We start from the raw sequence: 13503 nt of genomic DNA on the forward strand, positions 1-13503 counted from the left end.
AACTATGCAGCCACAGATGTTGGGAGGCAAAAATGCCTAATGCAGAATAAATGGATTTGTCTGTCTCAATCTCGCTTTTTACCTTCTTACAGGTTTTTTTGAGCCGAGTTCAACTCTAAAATATGGAATTCTTAAAATGCAAATTGGCTCAGTTGAACTGCAACTGGAAGAGGGCGATCTTACTGAACAGAAAACAGATGCCATCGTAAACATAACCAATCAAACGTTTAATCTCAGAAATGGTATGTTTTCAACACTATCGGTGTCCTCCCTCAAATTGTGTCCTAAAATTTGACTTGTTCTCTAGCTTATTTCCTTTTGTTTGTTGTAGTTAAGAAGTGTGCTCGGTGGTCCAGTTTTGGTGGGTGGGGTACAGGAGGGTAACATTATTTTTAAAAAGTAATAATCTGCTGAAAAGAGTCGCTCATCACATCAGAGGACTTCCTATGGTTGTACAGGTAGTCCTTGTTTAATGACCACTCGTTCAACAACCATTTGAAGTGAGCCACTGAGTGAGTTGTACTTAGGACCAATCCACGGAGTTCCGACCATCGCAGTACTTCTGCGATCACATGACCACAAGCTAGACGTGAAACATCTGGCCCTGGAGTTTGACAGCTCTGATTTATAGGAACGGCCATGCTGAATTATGTCAAGGCTCGTTTTCAGGCCCAATATTTACACGTAACCCCTCCCACTGTAGTTCCTGTAGTAATATTTGGAGGCAAAGAGGAGGTATAATTGAATTGCAAGATTAATAGCCCAGATAAAGCCGTTCCCCCGTAGTGTAACCATTTTTTGTTAACATCTATCTAGATTAGTAGCCATCATTACCTCAGGGAGTAATAAAGTCCACAGGTGAATTAGGCAGCGTGTGAAGAACTGTTTTCTTTTGTCTACATGCAATCTTGCTATTTCAGGAACTGGCTTCTCATAGAGAAAAGCTTGTAGGATGCCCATTTGCACCCTGTTTTCTGAGGCCTGGGTGAAGATCTCTCCCCCATTCCTGAGAGCCAGAGTCCTCCTTATCTCTCTGCACAAAGAAAGGAGCAAACTCTTGAGTATAGAAAGGAACAAAATAATTAGCAATGGACAAAGAATCCGTATGTTCCTTTATTTTCTCTGAAGTGGAGGGTTTCCTCTATGCCAACAAGGAGGTCTTCAGGAGCAATTCACCATAAAGCCTCCATTCTGAATCCTGTGGGTTTTGAAATTGGTTCGGGCCTCATTCAACTCTCTCCCCTTTTTCTATATGATCATCATCAAGAGGGCTCTTTCTTCCCAACCCTATAAAGGGAGTTAATTTCTGGGTCTTTGTGGCCTCTGAACTGAAAAAGGTGGTTCATGCCCTCGAGAAAAAGGATGAAGTCAGAGGTTCACATGTTGAAATGATTGTTCTATCCAGTTCTCATGTTGAAATGATTGTTCTATCCAGTGTAAGCTTTAAATATAACCAAGCATATTATCTCACCTGCCCAAACTGACTTATTTGTTTAAAAGGTGTTTCCAAAGCAATTATGGAAAGTGCTGGTCCAGAGGTGATGAAAGAATGTGATGATCTGGGTAAGGAACAATGTTTTTAATAGGATTTTTATGGCTTAATTGGTTGTTAATCAATTTCAGGATACTTCTAAGTTGTGGAAAATCAAATACATTGGAATTGTTTGTACATTGTTCTCTCTTTTTTACAACCTGAAGCCCCTGAAGAGAGTTTAAAGGATTTGTCTACTCAGCAGATGCTTCAGGCCCTCTTAAAGGGACAGGACGAAATGAAAAAACTACTACAGGACTTAAATGACCAGCTCAGAGAGACACAACAAAAAACCACACAGAATGAGCAGCGGAAAGGTGTGCTAGAGGAGGGTGCGGCTGGGATGAGGAACGACCTGGAGGCAATCCAAAGGGGGATAGTAGAATTTGAGAATCATGTGATAAAAAGGGAATTTAAAAGGAGGTCTTTTTTCTTAGATTTCAAAATTTACCAGAAGTTTAAAAATGAAGATCTTAAAGAGATTATGACCACAATGTTAGCAGAATATATTAACAGAGATAAACAACAGCTTGGGTGGGATATTGACCTGATTTACAGGATTAATTCAGCCTATGCAAGAACACATAATGTTCCAAGGGAAGTTCATGTCAAATTTCTTAGAAAAACCACAAGAGATGAGGTTCTAGGAACTCAAAGGGGAGGACCATTAAAATATAAGGATAAAGAAATAACCATTCTTAAGCAGATCCCAAAGAAAGTAAGAGATAAGAGAAGGAACTATTCCTTCTTAGCAAAAAAATTATATAATAACGGGGTTTGGTTTAGGTGGTTGTTACCAGAAGGTATGTTGATTTTTTGGGAGAGCAGTAGAATCAGAATCAACATGGTTGCGGAAGCAGAGGCTTTCATGAAAAAACACACTGCTCTCTTAGGTGACATGGGGGATGTTACACAAGAAACAAAGCAGGGAGGGGCTGAGGCTCTGCCAGTGGATGGGGGGGGGGAGGATACGACAACAAGAAGACTCAGGTCACAAAAGTGAATTGAAACACTATTCCAAATGTTGTTACAATGTACTCTCAAGGAAGTGACAAAAGTAAAATGATTGAAATATACTGACAATTTTGTGTTAAACCTAAAACTGCTAATATCTATGTAAATCTTCATAGTTTTTTATTTTTCCATTTTGTAAAAGTTGCGAGACCCGGGGGGGCTTCTCCCCCCCCCGCACGATGTAGCTGTCAAAATGTTCCATAACCTCTTAACCCCTTTTTCCTTGTAAAACTTTTAAAATCAAGATTTTTTTTTAAAAAAACAATGTTTCATATCAATCACATTTGCCTAAAATGTATTAACTTTAAAATGTGTATTTGCAGTAAATAAAATGAAATAAAATTGCAGATACGGATTATGCAGGTAACAAAGGAAGGCATTTAGCTGATCTATCTATTGACTAAACCACGCTTGGTTTGAATTGCCACTTGTTGAAGTAGTCATAGTGGTCTGGCTGATACTTGCTAACCATAAACCCATAGTTTTGGGGTTTACTCTTTGTTTTCAGCCAAAACCAAAGTAACTCGTATATCTATTGCAATATATAATCCATCTGTTTTCGAATATGGAAATGTGTGTTCCTATTGATTTGCTTGTTTGCCCCCTACCTGACTTGTTTTCATTCAGCTTCCCAGCCGCACAATAACCTCATATGCACTCAAGGAGGAAATCTGCCTTGTAAAAATATAATCCATCTTGTGCATGGTGATGATATCAAAAAGCAAGTCTCTCAAACACTCATGGAATGTGAGCAGAGGCAATTTACATCTGTTGCATTTCCAGCAATCGGGACAGGTCTGTATTGCCTTGTGAAAAATTGTATCAATAGAAAGAGCCGTAATGAAAGTTCTAGTAATAATAGCGTTGTAGACTCACCTCATATTGCATCATAATCCTAAATAGCATCACTGAGGATATTAAGTTTATATGTGAGCTTGGCTCTTGACCGCTGAAGATTAATTTAAATTTGAGCAGTCTATTTAGAAAATTGAGCAGGACTCAAAACTGAGTTGCAAGCCAGTAGATGGTGGTTGGGACGCAATGGCTCAGTGGCTAAGACGCTGAGCTTGTCAATCAGAAAGGTTGGTGGTTCGAATCCTTAGCGTTGCGTAATGGAATGAGCTCCTGTTACTTGTCCCAGCTTTTGCTTCGAAAGCATGTAAAAATGCAAGTAGAAAAATAGGAACCACCTTTGATGGGAAGGTAATAGCGTTCCATATGCCTTTGGCATTGAGTCATGTCGGCCACATGACCACGGAGACATCTTCGGACAGCGCTAGCTCTGAGATAAGCACCACCCCTAGAGTCAGGAATGACTAGCACATATGTGCGAGGGGAACCTTTATCTTTAGTTTATGGTTATATCAAGGGAAGCATATGTTATAGATAAGTGATGGCGAACCTATGGCACGCGTGCCACAAGTGGCACGCGGAGCCATTTGTCAGGGCACACGAGGCGCCCTTTTTAAAAGCTGTTTTTCGCCTTCCCCAGGCTCCAGAGGCTTTATAGGAACCTGGGGAGGGCGAAAAGAGCCTCCCGACCCCCCGGAGGCTTCAGGGACCGTCCGGAGGCTTCCCTGAAGCCTTCGGAATGCTTCAAACGACCCTCCGAGCTCGGAGGGTGGTTTTAAGTGCTCCGAAGGCTTCAGGGAAGCCTCCGGACGGTCCCTGAAGCCTTCGGAACGCTTAAAATGACCCTCTGAGCAACCCGGAAGTCACTTCCGGTTTGCTCAGAGGGTGGTTTTAAGCGTTCCGAAGGCTTCAGGGAAGCCTCCGGACGGTCCCTGAAGCCTCCGGAGGGCCTCCGGGGGGGGCGGGGGAGGCTCTTTTCGCCCTCCCCAGGTTCCTATAAAGCCTCTGGAGCCTGGGGAGGGCGAAAAAAGCATGTAAAAATGGGGGGTCATGCGTTGTGCGCGCATGTGCACTGGGGGGTCGTGCGTTGCATTATGGGTGCGGCACGCCCGCACACGACCCCCCTGCGCTCCCCCCACTTGTGGCACGCGAGCCAAAAAAGGTTCGCCATCGCTGTTATAGATAGTCAGAGTAACTAACAGAGAGATGTTAAGTCGTATAAAACCAGACACATCACTAGAAGCTTTTATAAGACTACTTTTGATTTACTTTGGCTATGTCGTGCATGCAAATTCATTGGAGAAGGCAGCAATGCTAGGAATGGGTAGTGGAAGAAGAAAAAGAGGCAAGCAGAGAACACACTGGCTTGATAACATCAAATCTGATACAACGTTGACCAATGACTGAAAGAAGCTGTGCTTGACAGGGTAGCTTAGAGAATGCTTGATTTTGAAATCACCAAGAGTCGGACACGACTAAATAGTTAAAACCATAACAATGTTACGGAAATGGGTTGGGTATGTTGGGTTAAAGCCAAGATCTTGCCAAGGAAGAGTAACAATACCTTTTCAAGACTTGCGATCACATGGAGGAATCTCTTTGTTTCCTTAGTTAGACATTTTTGGCTTGCAATTCTCCCAAACCTCCGACAATTAGCCATGTTTCCTAAAACTCTTAAGGATTGGAATCCAATATGTGGAGTGTCAAAGATTCTGCTCCCTCCCAAAAATGAAAGCAATAGAGAACTTTTAGCTGAAATTTCTGTTGTAAATATATTGCACAATATTAGAAGAATTTTCTCTTCCCAAAGAAAGGTGGGGTTTAGTACTGGACCAATGAAATGAAAGAGTTGGTTTGAAACACACACTTTTTATTAACCCCACAGGAATTGCAAAACGGGATCCGGTTAGGGCAGCTGATAGCATGATCGATGCCGTAGTGGACTATGCAAGTACAACATCAACCCCTGGGGTGAGAGAGATTAAAATAATCATTTTCCAGCCGCATCTACTAGATGTATTTTGTGCAAGCATGCAGAGAAAAGGAGCCACAGCTGGTAAATCTGGTGGAGGTGTGTGTACCCCAAAATCCTTTTTCTCAAAAGTAGCAGGTAAGAAAATGTCTTCCACCTGGGTCTTAAATATTTGGCTAGCAGACACATTAGTTAGAAGCACTGAATCCTTGAATCTGTTGATTTGTTACAGAATTCTTCACCACCAAAATACCTGCTGTGGAATTAAAACCTGCCTTATTTTGGGAGAGAACGGATGAGCCAGCCATTTTGCAGATTTGCGGTGACCACCAGAAAAACGTCGAAAACGCAGCTGCGTGGATTAAGGGCCTGATTTTAGAGTCCCAGAATGAATATATTATCTCGGATGAATGGATCTCAAACTTTGGAGAAAGCGAATATAAAAACCTGGAGAAACTCCAGAAAAAGTTGCGCATTGCCATGAAACTAGACAATGAAGCTTCTCCTCCCTCGCTTTGTATTTGTGGGATAACTAAAGATGTCTTGCACGCCAGTACAGAAATACAGGCAATGATCAGAAGGATCCGAGAGGACAGGGAAAAAAAATCCAAGGCAGATCTTCTGACAAATCTTGTACTGTGGCGGTATGAAGACAATGGGCAATATAGGTCATTTGACAGTCTGACCAATATGCAGATAGAAGCTGCAGCACAACATCAGAGGCTGCATGAGCTGACCATAAACAACAAGTGTTACAAAGTGGACCTAAGTAAAATGCAGGCTGTTGATGACCAGGGAACATGCATTGCCCTTCGGCGTGTTGCAAAAGTAGAAGGTGTGTTCTATACCTTGGCCAACATTTATGACTTTATTCTGTATTTTTCCTTCTTTCCACCCACCCACCCATCCATCCATCCATCCATCCATCCATGGAGATTCTCAATCATTCAGGTCATGGTTGTTCCAAAGATGCTTTTCCAAAAAGCAATTGAACTTTCTTGGTTTTTTCTTTGAAAACGTTTCACTTCTCATCCAAGAATCTTCTTCATCTTTCTCTCTCTCTTTCTCTCTCTCTTTCTCTCTTTCTTTCTTTCTTTCTTTCTTTCTTTCTTCCCCCCCCCCCCTCACCTTCCAATTACATGCCCCCTAATTTACATAGCCCTTGAATTTCGTTCCTCTCCATGAGATCAAATTGGCTGCCTGCTAGCATCCAAATTCTGCCACTGTACTGCAGAGGTAGTCAAAGGCTCCAGGTGAATATCTTATAGTGGCATTGGAACACCCCTGAACACTACGGCTAAACGTCAACACTTTCTTTCTCCCTTCTGGAGATGGAAACATGTAATGTGTTTTGTAACAGTGGTGGGTACAAATCCAAACCTCATCCCCTAAAAATATAAAACCTTGACCTCACCACATGTCTAAAATGGCTATTCTTACAGTGCATCATTCTGCAGCCTACTAGCATCAAAGGTTGCCATCCTGGTTGTGTTTGGGATTCTCCCTCTCTATTGCATGTTGAGGGATATTTAAGACCAATGTGTTAGGGAAGGCTGATAAACAGTTTGAAGACAAAAAAAGGGACAAAGTATATAGTATTAAAATACCTACCTAAAAGCAGCCAAAAGTCCTGCATATTTTAAAATAAAACTGCTCATTCTCATAGCTTATATTGGCATAATCTACTCTGGTGTTTGAGACATGCCTACTCGTTTGATAGACCTACCTATTTCAGTTTTGAGGGCAGGAAACTGATGGTGCTTCTTCCTTAAATGATATATTTTCGTTCTGGGATAAGGTGGCTTTCAGTAGGCACCCTTTAAAGATCACTGCCCTCTTTGTTTCTTTCTCTTTCTTTCTCTTGCTTCAGATTGAAGTAGCTACCCTTTGCTGTATTTTATTGCCAAGTATAATGCAGGTAATACAGTGTTTTTACTTGATCCATTCCCCCTCCCCCCATCTGTGAACAGGCAAGTGTCAGACAGCATTGATGCATGCAACCAGACATAGCTCTTGGTATCCCATTCAGACATGGCTTGTAGAACTTCATAAGGATTACCGTATTTTTCTGAGTATAAGACGCATCGTAATATAAGACGCACCAAGATTTTGAAGAGGCAAATTTTTTAAAAAAGGTTTTTGCACTCTGCAGACCTCCGCAAAACAGCCTGTTTTTTTGCAAAAATGGGCCTTTTTTTTAAAAAAAAGGGGAGGGCATGCATAGCCTTTAGGAGGCTTATAGAATGCTCCTGCGGGCTGGGGGGGGGAATGGCCAGTTGTTTGCTCATTTTTGCCTTCCCCAGGCCCCAAGAGCACTCTATAAGCCTCCTAAAGGCTGTGCACAGCCATTTTGGTGAAGGGGTGGGGTTTCGGGAGGCCAAGAATCCTGTATTCAGTGTATAAGACACATCCAGATTTTCAGCCTCTTTTTTGAGGGAAAAAGGTGCGTCTTATGCGTCTTATACTCCAAAAAATACGGTAGGTGTCTTCAACTTCTGTATGCTGCGTTTGAGAGTAAGGTTGCCACTATTAGGCAGAGGGCAGTCGGTCATCAGCATCACTATTGAATTAGGCCAAATCCTTTTCGCCCAGACTCAAAAGATAATTTGCTCTTGTTTTCCATCCCGCCCCCTCAAACTGGATGTCATGTTGTAATCCAAGTTGTAAGTGTTGTTAATGCCGTTTTTTACATTTGGCCTAATTTTTGTACTTAAAAAAATCAGAATTGGAAAGTGGCAATTTGTAAAGGCTTACGGAATTGTCTCCTATTCATTTACAAAGATAATCCGGCAACCGCAATTCCTGAAGAGTGGGATGCCATGGAGGAAACGATGCGTATTAAAGTGGTGGAGCTGAAACCAGAAATGACGGAATATAAAAAAGTCCAGGATATGTTTAACCTAACATGCAAGGACTACACCATTCAAAAGGTAAAGCAATAACAGCAACAACAAATACCCCAAATCTTTTATTCTGCTTCTTTGAACGGCAAGTAAAGCCTTATCCCCTCTTCCCTCCCAAAAAGGTTGGTGCCATCCATTCATTAAACACTAACATTAAATGTCCCAAAGATGCTTTTTCAAGAGGCAATTGGACTTTCTGGTTTTTCTTTGAAGATATTTCACTTCTCATCCAAAAGCTGAGAGCTGAAGAAGCTTCTTGGATGAGAAGCAAAACGTCTTCAAAGAAAAACCAGGAAGTCCAATTGCCTCTTGAAAAAGCACCTTTGGGATATTTAATGTTAGTTTTTAATGAACTGTGACCTGGATGATTGAGAATCTCCATAGACACTAACATTAGATGTTTAGGAGAACTGGATTTCTACTGTCCCTTTTACAGAAGTGCAAATACTCGTATGGCACTCAGAAGGGAACATATGTCCTATTAAATTGACCGAGTATCCGAAGTCAGTTCTTTTTATTACGCTGTGATCTTAGAATAGGGCAGTCTAAGATAATTACAGGTAGTCCTCGACTTACAATACTTTGTTTAGTGACTACTCAAAGGTACAATGGTCCTTGGAAAAGTGACTTAATCATTTTTCTCACAACTATTGCAGCATCCCCATGAATTCAGACAATTGACTCATATTTATAACGGTTGCAGTGTTCTGGGGTCATGTGATCCCCTTTTGTGATCTTCTGACAAGCAAAGCCAGATTCACTTAACAACCGTGCTAACTGAACAACGGTGGTGATTCGTTTAACTCCAGTGGCAAGAAAACTTGTAAAAGGGAGTAAAACTAGCTTAACAAATGTCTCACCTAGGAACAGAAATTTGGGGCTCAGTTGTCCTAAGTCAAGGACTATCTGTACTAGAAGAGAGAAAGGCTGTGCAGCGAATTGGATTTGATGGGCAAAAGGTATGCATGGCATATTCACATGCATTCCAGATGTCTTATGCTCTTCAAATACAGGTTGTTGCACAGATTTAGAAAAGATCTCAGAAAATATATTTTCCCTACTGTCCTTAGTTGAAGGAATGACTAAATGTAGTTATCATTCTTGTTAGGTAGACATGCACCCTTGGCCTACGTTGCTTCTGCAAAAGAAACTCCATCATTGAAGCACACACCCATTCTCTGGCAAACAGATTGACATTAGGAAGTATTTTGAATGCTTCGTTGAAATCAGCTTTCTTTCGCCATCTGAGAAAATCAGTCTGTCTCCTCTGCGAGAGTCTTTCTGATATTTAGTAGTAGTGTATTTCTGAATGATCCAGAAGGGGCTGCCTCAAGAATTAGTTGATGGTCAGACTCATGAATTAGGGCATTTCTGACACCACAGTTTACGCAGGAACGACAGTGATCAAGATAGAACTAGAGCAAGGGTGTCAACTCACGTCACGGTAGCATCACGTGACGTATCAGGACTTTTTTTCCCCCTTCGCAAAACCGGGAGTGGCCAGCGTGTGACACATCCGGTCTGCAGGCCGGGAGTTTCACAGACCTGGATTAGAGGAATGGGTGATGGCTACAGCTGTTGCCCTTTAATAGCGACTATGATGAAAAAACCCTGTATTGGTTGGTTTCAACTTTTTGTTTATTTTAGTAAAGAAAAGTACCTTTGCTTGAAGTGTTATTCTCCAAAGATCCAAATTGATTCTCTCTCTCTTTTTTTTAAAAGGACATGGCTTATTACTAACTTTTGCTCTCTTTTCATTGGCAGATTGAGAGGATACAAAACCTTTTCTATTGGCAGGCATACCAAATAAAAAAGCAGGAGATGGATGCTAAGAACGGCAGCATAAATAACGAGAGGCTCCTTTTTCACGGAACAGCCAGTACATCATTAACCCACATAAACAGCACTGGCTTTAACAGGAGTTACGCTGGATTGCATGGTAAATTGTGCTTGAAGGCTGGTTCTTGGTAGCAGCTGTTTCACAAGTTGTCCTAAGCCCTGTTTGGTTTAACAGGTTTACTCAGCTTCAGTCATCTGGGGTTGTATGCTAAGCTGTAACCATGATTTATGGACCATTGCAGCAGAGTAGCACAACATGCTAAGCCAAAGCTAATCAAGCCACATTACATCACAGCATAATATGTATACCTCCGGGGGTGGTGCGGGGAGAATAACATTTTTTTCTCCTGAAGCCTTTGCTGGCAGGAGTCCAGTAGATTACCTAGTGACTTGGTCAGTGGTGAGTCAAATGTTTGGACACTAAGAGAGGAATTCCCATGGAAAAGGATTGATCATATGACTTGAGGGGTTGGTGATCTCCAGAATGATGCTAGATGTAGTCCAGGCAGGTGGAATGAGTAGAAGGTGCTTTCCACATGCAGGAAAACATCTTTGTATCTGAGCCCAGGACTCCTAACGTTGTAATTACAGGTAGTCCTCAACCTAACGACCACAATTGAGCCCAAATTTTTCATTGCTAAGCAAAAGAGTGGTTAAGTGAGTTACAACCTTGTTTCTCAGTTGTTAAATGAATCACTTTGGTTGCTAAGTGAATCGTGCACTTGTTAAGCAAATCTGGCTTCCCCCATTGGCTTTGCTTCTCAGAAGCTGGCTGGGAAGATGACAAATGGGTGATTGCACGGTTCCCCAGGACAATGCAACTTTCATAAATAAATGCCAGTTGCCAAGCACCTGAATTTTAATGACTTGACCATAAGGATGCTGCAAAAAAACCAAAGGGAAAAAACTGGTCATAAGTCACTTTTTTTTAGTGCAGTTGTAACTTTGAATGGTTGTTAAACAAATGGTTGTAAGCTGAAGACTACCTGTACAATTATCCATGGAAAAATCAGGTGCTGAGATAAAATTTAAAGGGAGGAGCTAATGGAGGGTAATAGCACAGATTTATATACCGCTTTACAGTGCTTTACAGCCCTCTCTAAGCGGTTTATTTACAGAGCCTATTGCCCCCAACATTCTGGGTCCTCCTTTTACCGACCTCGGAAGGATGGAAGGCTGAGTCAGCCTTGAGCCATTGAGATTCGAACTGCTGAATTGTTGGCAGTCAGCAGTCAGCAGAATTAGCCCCGCAATACTGCATTCTAACCACTGCATTCCCCCTGTGGTAATGCTCAAGATGACATGATGGGGTCCATTTATTGCAGATAATCTTGGTTTATGTCCATTTGCTCAGCGATCATTCATTGTTATGGTGGCGCTGACCAGTCCTCAACCATCCCATCCATTGCAGTGTCCCTGTGGTCACATGAGCACAGACCAGGCACTTGGGTGCCCGGATTGGGATTATGAGGATTGTAGCAAGCTGCGTCACATAATCACTATTTGCAGTCTTCTCTGCTGGCTTCCCACAAGCAGTGGGAACCTAGCAGGCAAGGTTGCAAGGTATCACACCAAACTGTTCCCAGTGTCTTTTCTCCTAAGGAACTTACGATGCACCCTCACCTGCCTGTGCTTTTGTAGACATACCTGCACAAGCTTGCCCGTATGCCAGTGGCCTTTGCCAACTTGTCCACAGTCTTTAGACTTCTGCTCCCCCCCACAAACCTATGTACCCTCCTTCCTTTCCTTAGACTCCTGCTTCTTCCCGCAGGGGTTACTATCACTAATTGATGCAGTCATGCAATGTCATTCTTTACTATCACATCTCCACAGCCATCCTAGTCTCAGTTGCCATTGTAATCCGAGGACTACCCGTACTTGGAAAACTTGTTTTTATTGAGGGTTGACTTTGATATGACCAATGTATTATTGAGCAAAGTGCCTTAAAGAGTGAAAAGATAGAACGCTGGTTGTTGCTGACTCTTTACACCTTTTCTTCCTCTTGTAGCTGCCTATTTTGGAAATGGGACTTACTTTGCCGTAAACGCCTCTTACTCTGCTCACGATACCTATTCGCAACCAGATGCATCTGGGACAAAATACATGTACCTTGCCAGAGTGCTTGTGGGAGAATATTGTGTTGGGTCAAAAGGATTAGTCGTCCCATATCAAAAAAGTGTGACTGATGCAACCGATCTATACGATAGTGTAACTGATAACCTGAAAAAACCTACCCTTTTTGTAATTTTCAACGACATCCAAGCATATCCAGAGTATCTCATTACATTTAAAATTTAACTAATCAAGTTTCCATAACTTGGTTAGTTAAACTGATAATGCAAAAAAAAAAAAGCAATTATATATCCATGTGCTTTTGTTAAAAAAGCATGTGTCTGAATGAATAAAATAATGCGCTATTCAGAAGATAGGAAACGTTCTTTATGTTAAAAATGAAAGTTCAGAAGTTACAGTTTCTTCAGGATGTGCAAAATATTATTGATAAACTCAAGACAAAATAAATGCAAGACGTTAGGAAGGTTAACAATAACCATTCCAGCATGCTAATGAATAATCAAGAACACTATCATGCAAATGTTAAGGTCAGTAACTTTTATATGGCATCAATCATTTTTAGATCTGTAACAACAGCAAGGGGAGGGGGGAGCCTGTAAATGGATCACAGACAGGTGGGCCAGTAAGGTAGCAATGATGAAGATGCTGAATTAGATGGAAAACTTCACATTCAGATTCACTCTGCCATTGTCGTTCAACGCTGCCTACCTCACAGTGCTGTTGTGTGGGTAAAATTCATGGAGATACTTACCCTCAGACACATGGAGAAAAGACGGGATGTCAATAATAAGAAATTAATGAAAATTAAACCAAATGCCTTGAGAAATACTTTTCCTTGCTTCTTTGTCAAAAATGAATTCATTCAAATGTTGGGGTCTGCTTCTCTCTCCCAGCAATTTGCCTCCTTGCAGCAAACAGCCTGTTTCACTTTCAGTTTCAGCACCTCCCGGTGATCAGCTGTTTCAGGCTGCAGGGCTTGCCATAGCCTATTGCCCCCTCCACAAGCCCCATTTTCCTATTTGCTGCAAGGAGGTAAATTGCTGGGAAGCAGAGGCCAAAGGGTGGGGGCGGTGAGTGGGCGGGGCTACATTCAGTGTATACGACGCACCCAAATTTTCACCCTTTTAGGCGGGGGAGAAGGTGCGTCTTATACTCTGAAAAATATGGTAAATATGCATATGCTCCACATACATGAGACAAAAACAACAATCTAGTTCAGATGTATACACGTACATGGTGAGAAAAACAAATCTTACGAGTTTATCAGATGGCATAGGGAACAAAGCTGTTACAGAATCTGGTGGAAATACTTAGAAACC

The 13503-nt window shown here is 41.8% G+C and overlaps 1 protein-coding gene across 1 annotated transcript in view; it reads left to right on the top strand.

Annotated features, from left to right (window-relative positions):
• LOC309382469 (protein mono-ADP-ribosyltransferase PARP14-like) overlaps positions 1 to 13012 on the top strand; it is a 32733-nt gene extending 19721 nt beyond the window's left edge. The window contains exons 11-18 of the mRNA XM_081934013.1: positions 93 to 242; positions 1501 to 1563; positions 3173 to 3340; positions 5283 to 5507; positions 5602 to 6204; positions 8151 to 8299; positions 10037 to 10211; positions 12120 to 13012. Of these exons, the coding sequence (XP_081790139.1) occupies positions 93 to 242; positions 1501 to 1563; positions 3173 to 3340; positions 5283 to 5507; positions 5602 to 6204; positions 8151 to 8299; positions 10037 to 10211; positions 12120 to 12409 (1823 nt within the window). The 3' untranslated portion in view covers positions 12410 to 13012. The remainder of the gene's footprint in view (positions 1 to 92; positions 243 to 1500; positions 1564 to 3172; positions 3341 to 5282; positions 5508 to 5601; positions 6205 to 8150; positions 8300 to 10036; positions 10212 to 12119) is intronic.
• The last annotated feature ends 491 nt before the right edge of the window (positions 13013 to 13503 follow it).

The sequence above is a fragment of the Natrix helvetica genome, assembly GCF_964273705.1.
Source record: "Natrix helvetica genome assembly, chromosome: 1".
NCBI classification, from domain to species: Eukaryota; Metazoa; Chordata; class Lepidosauria; order Squamata; family Natricidae; genus Natrix; species Natrix helvetica.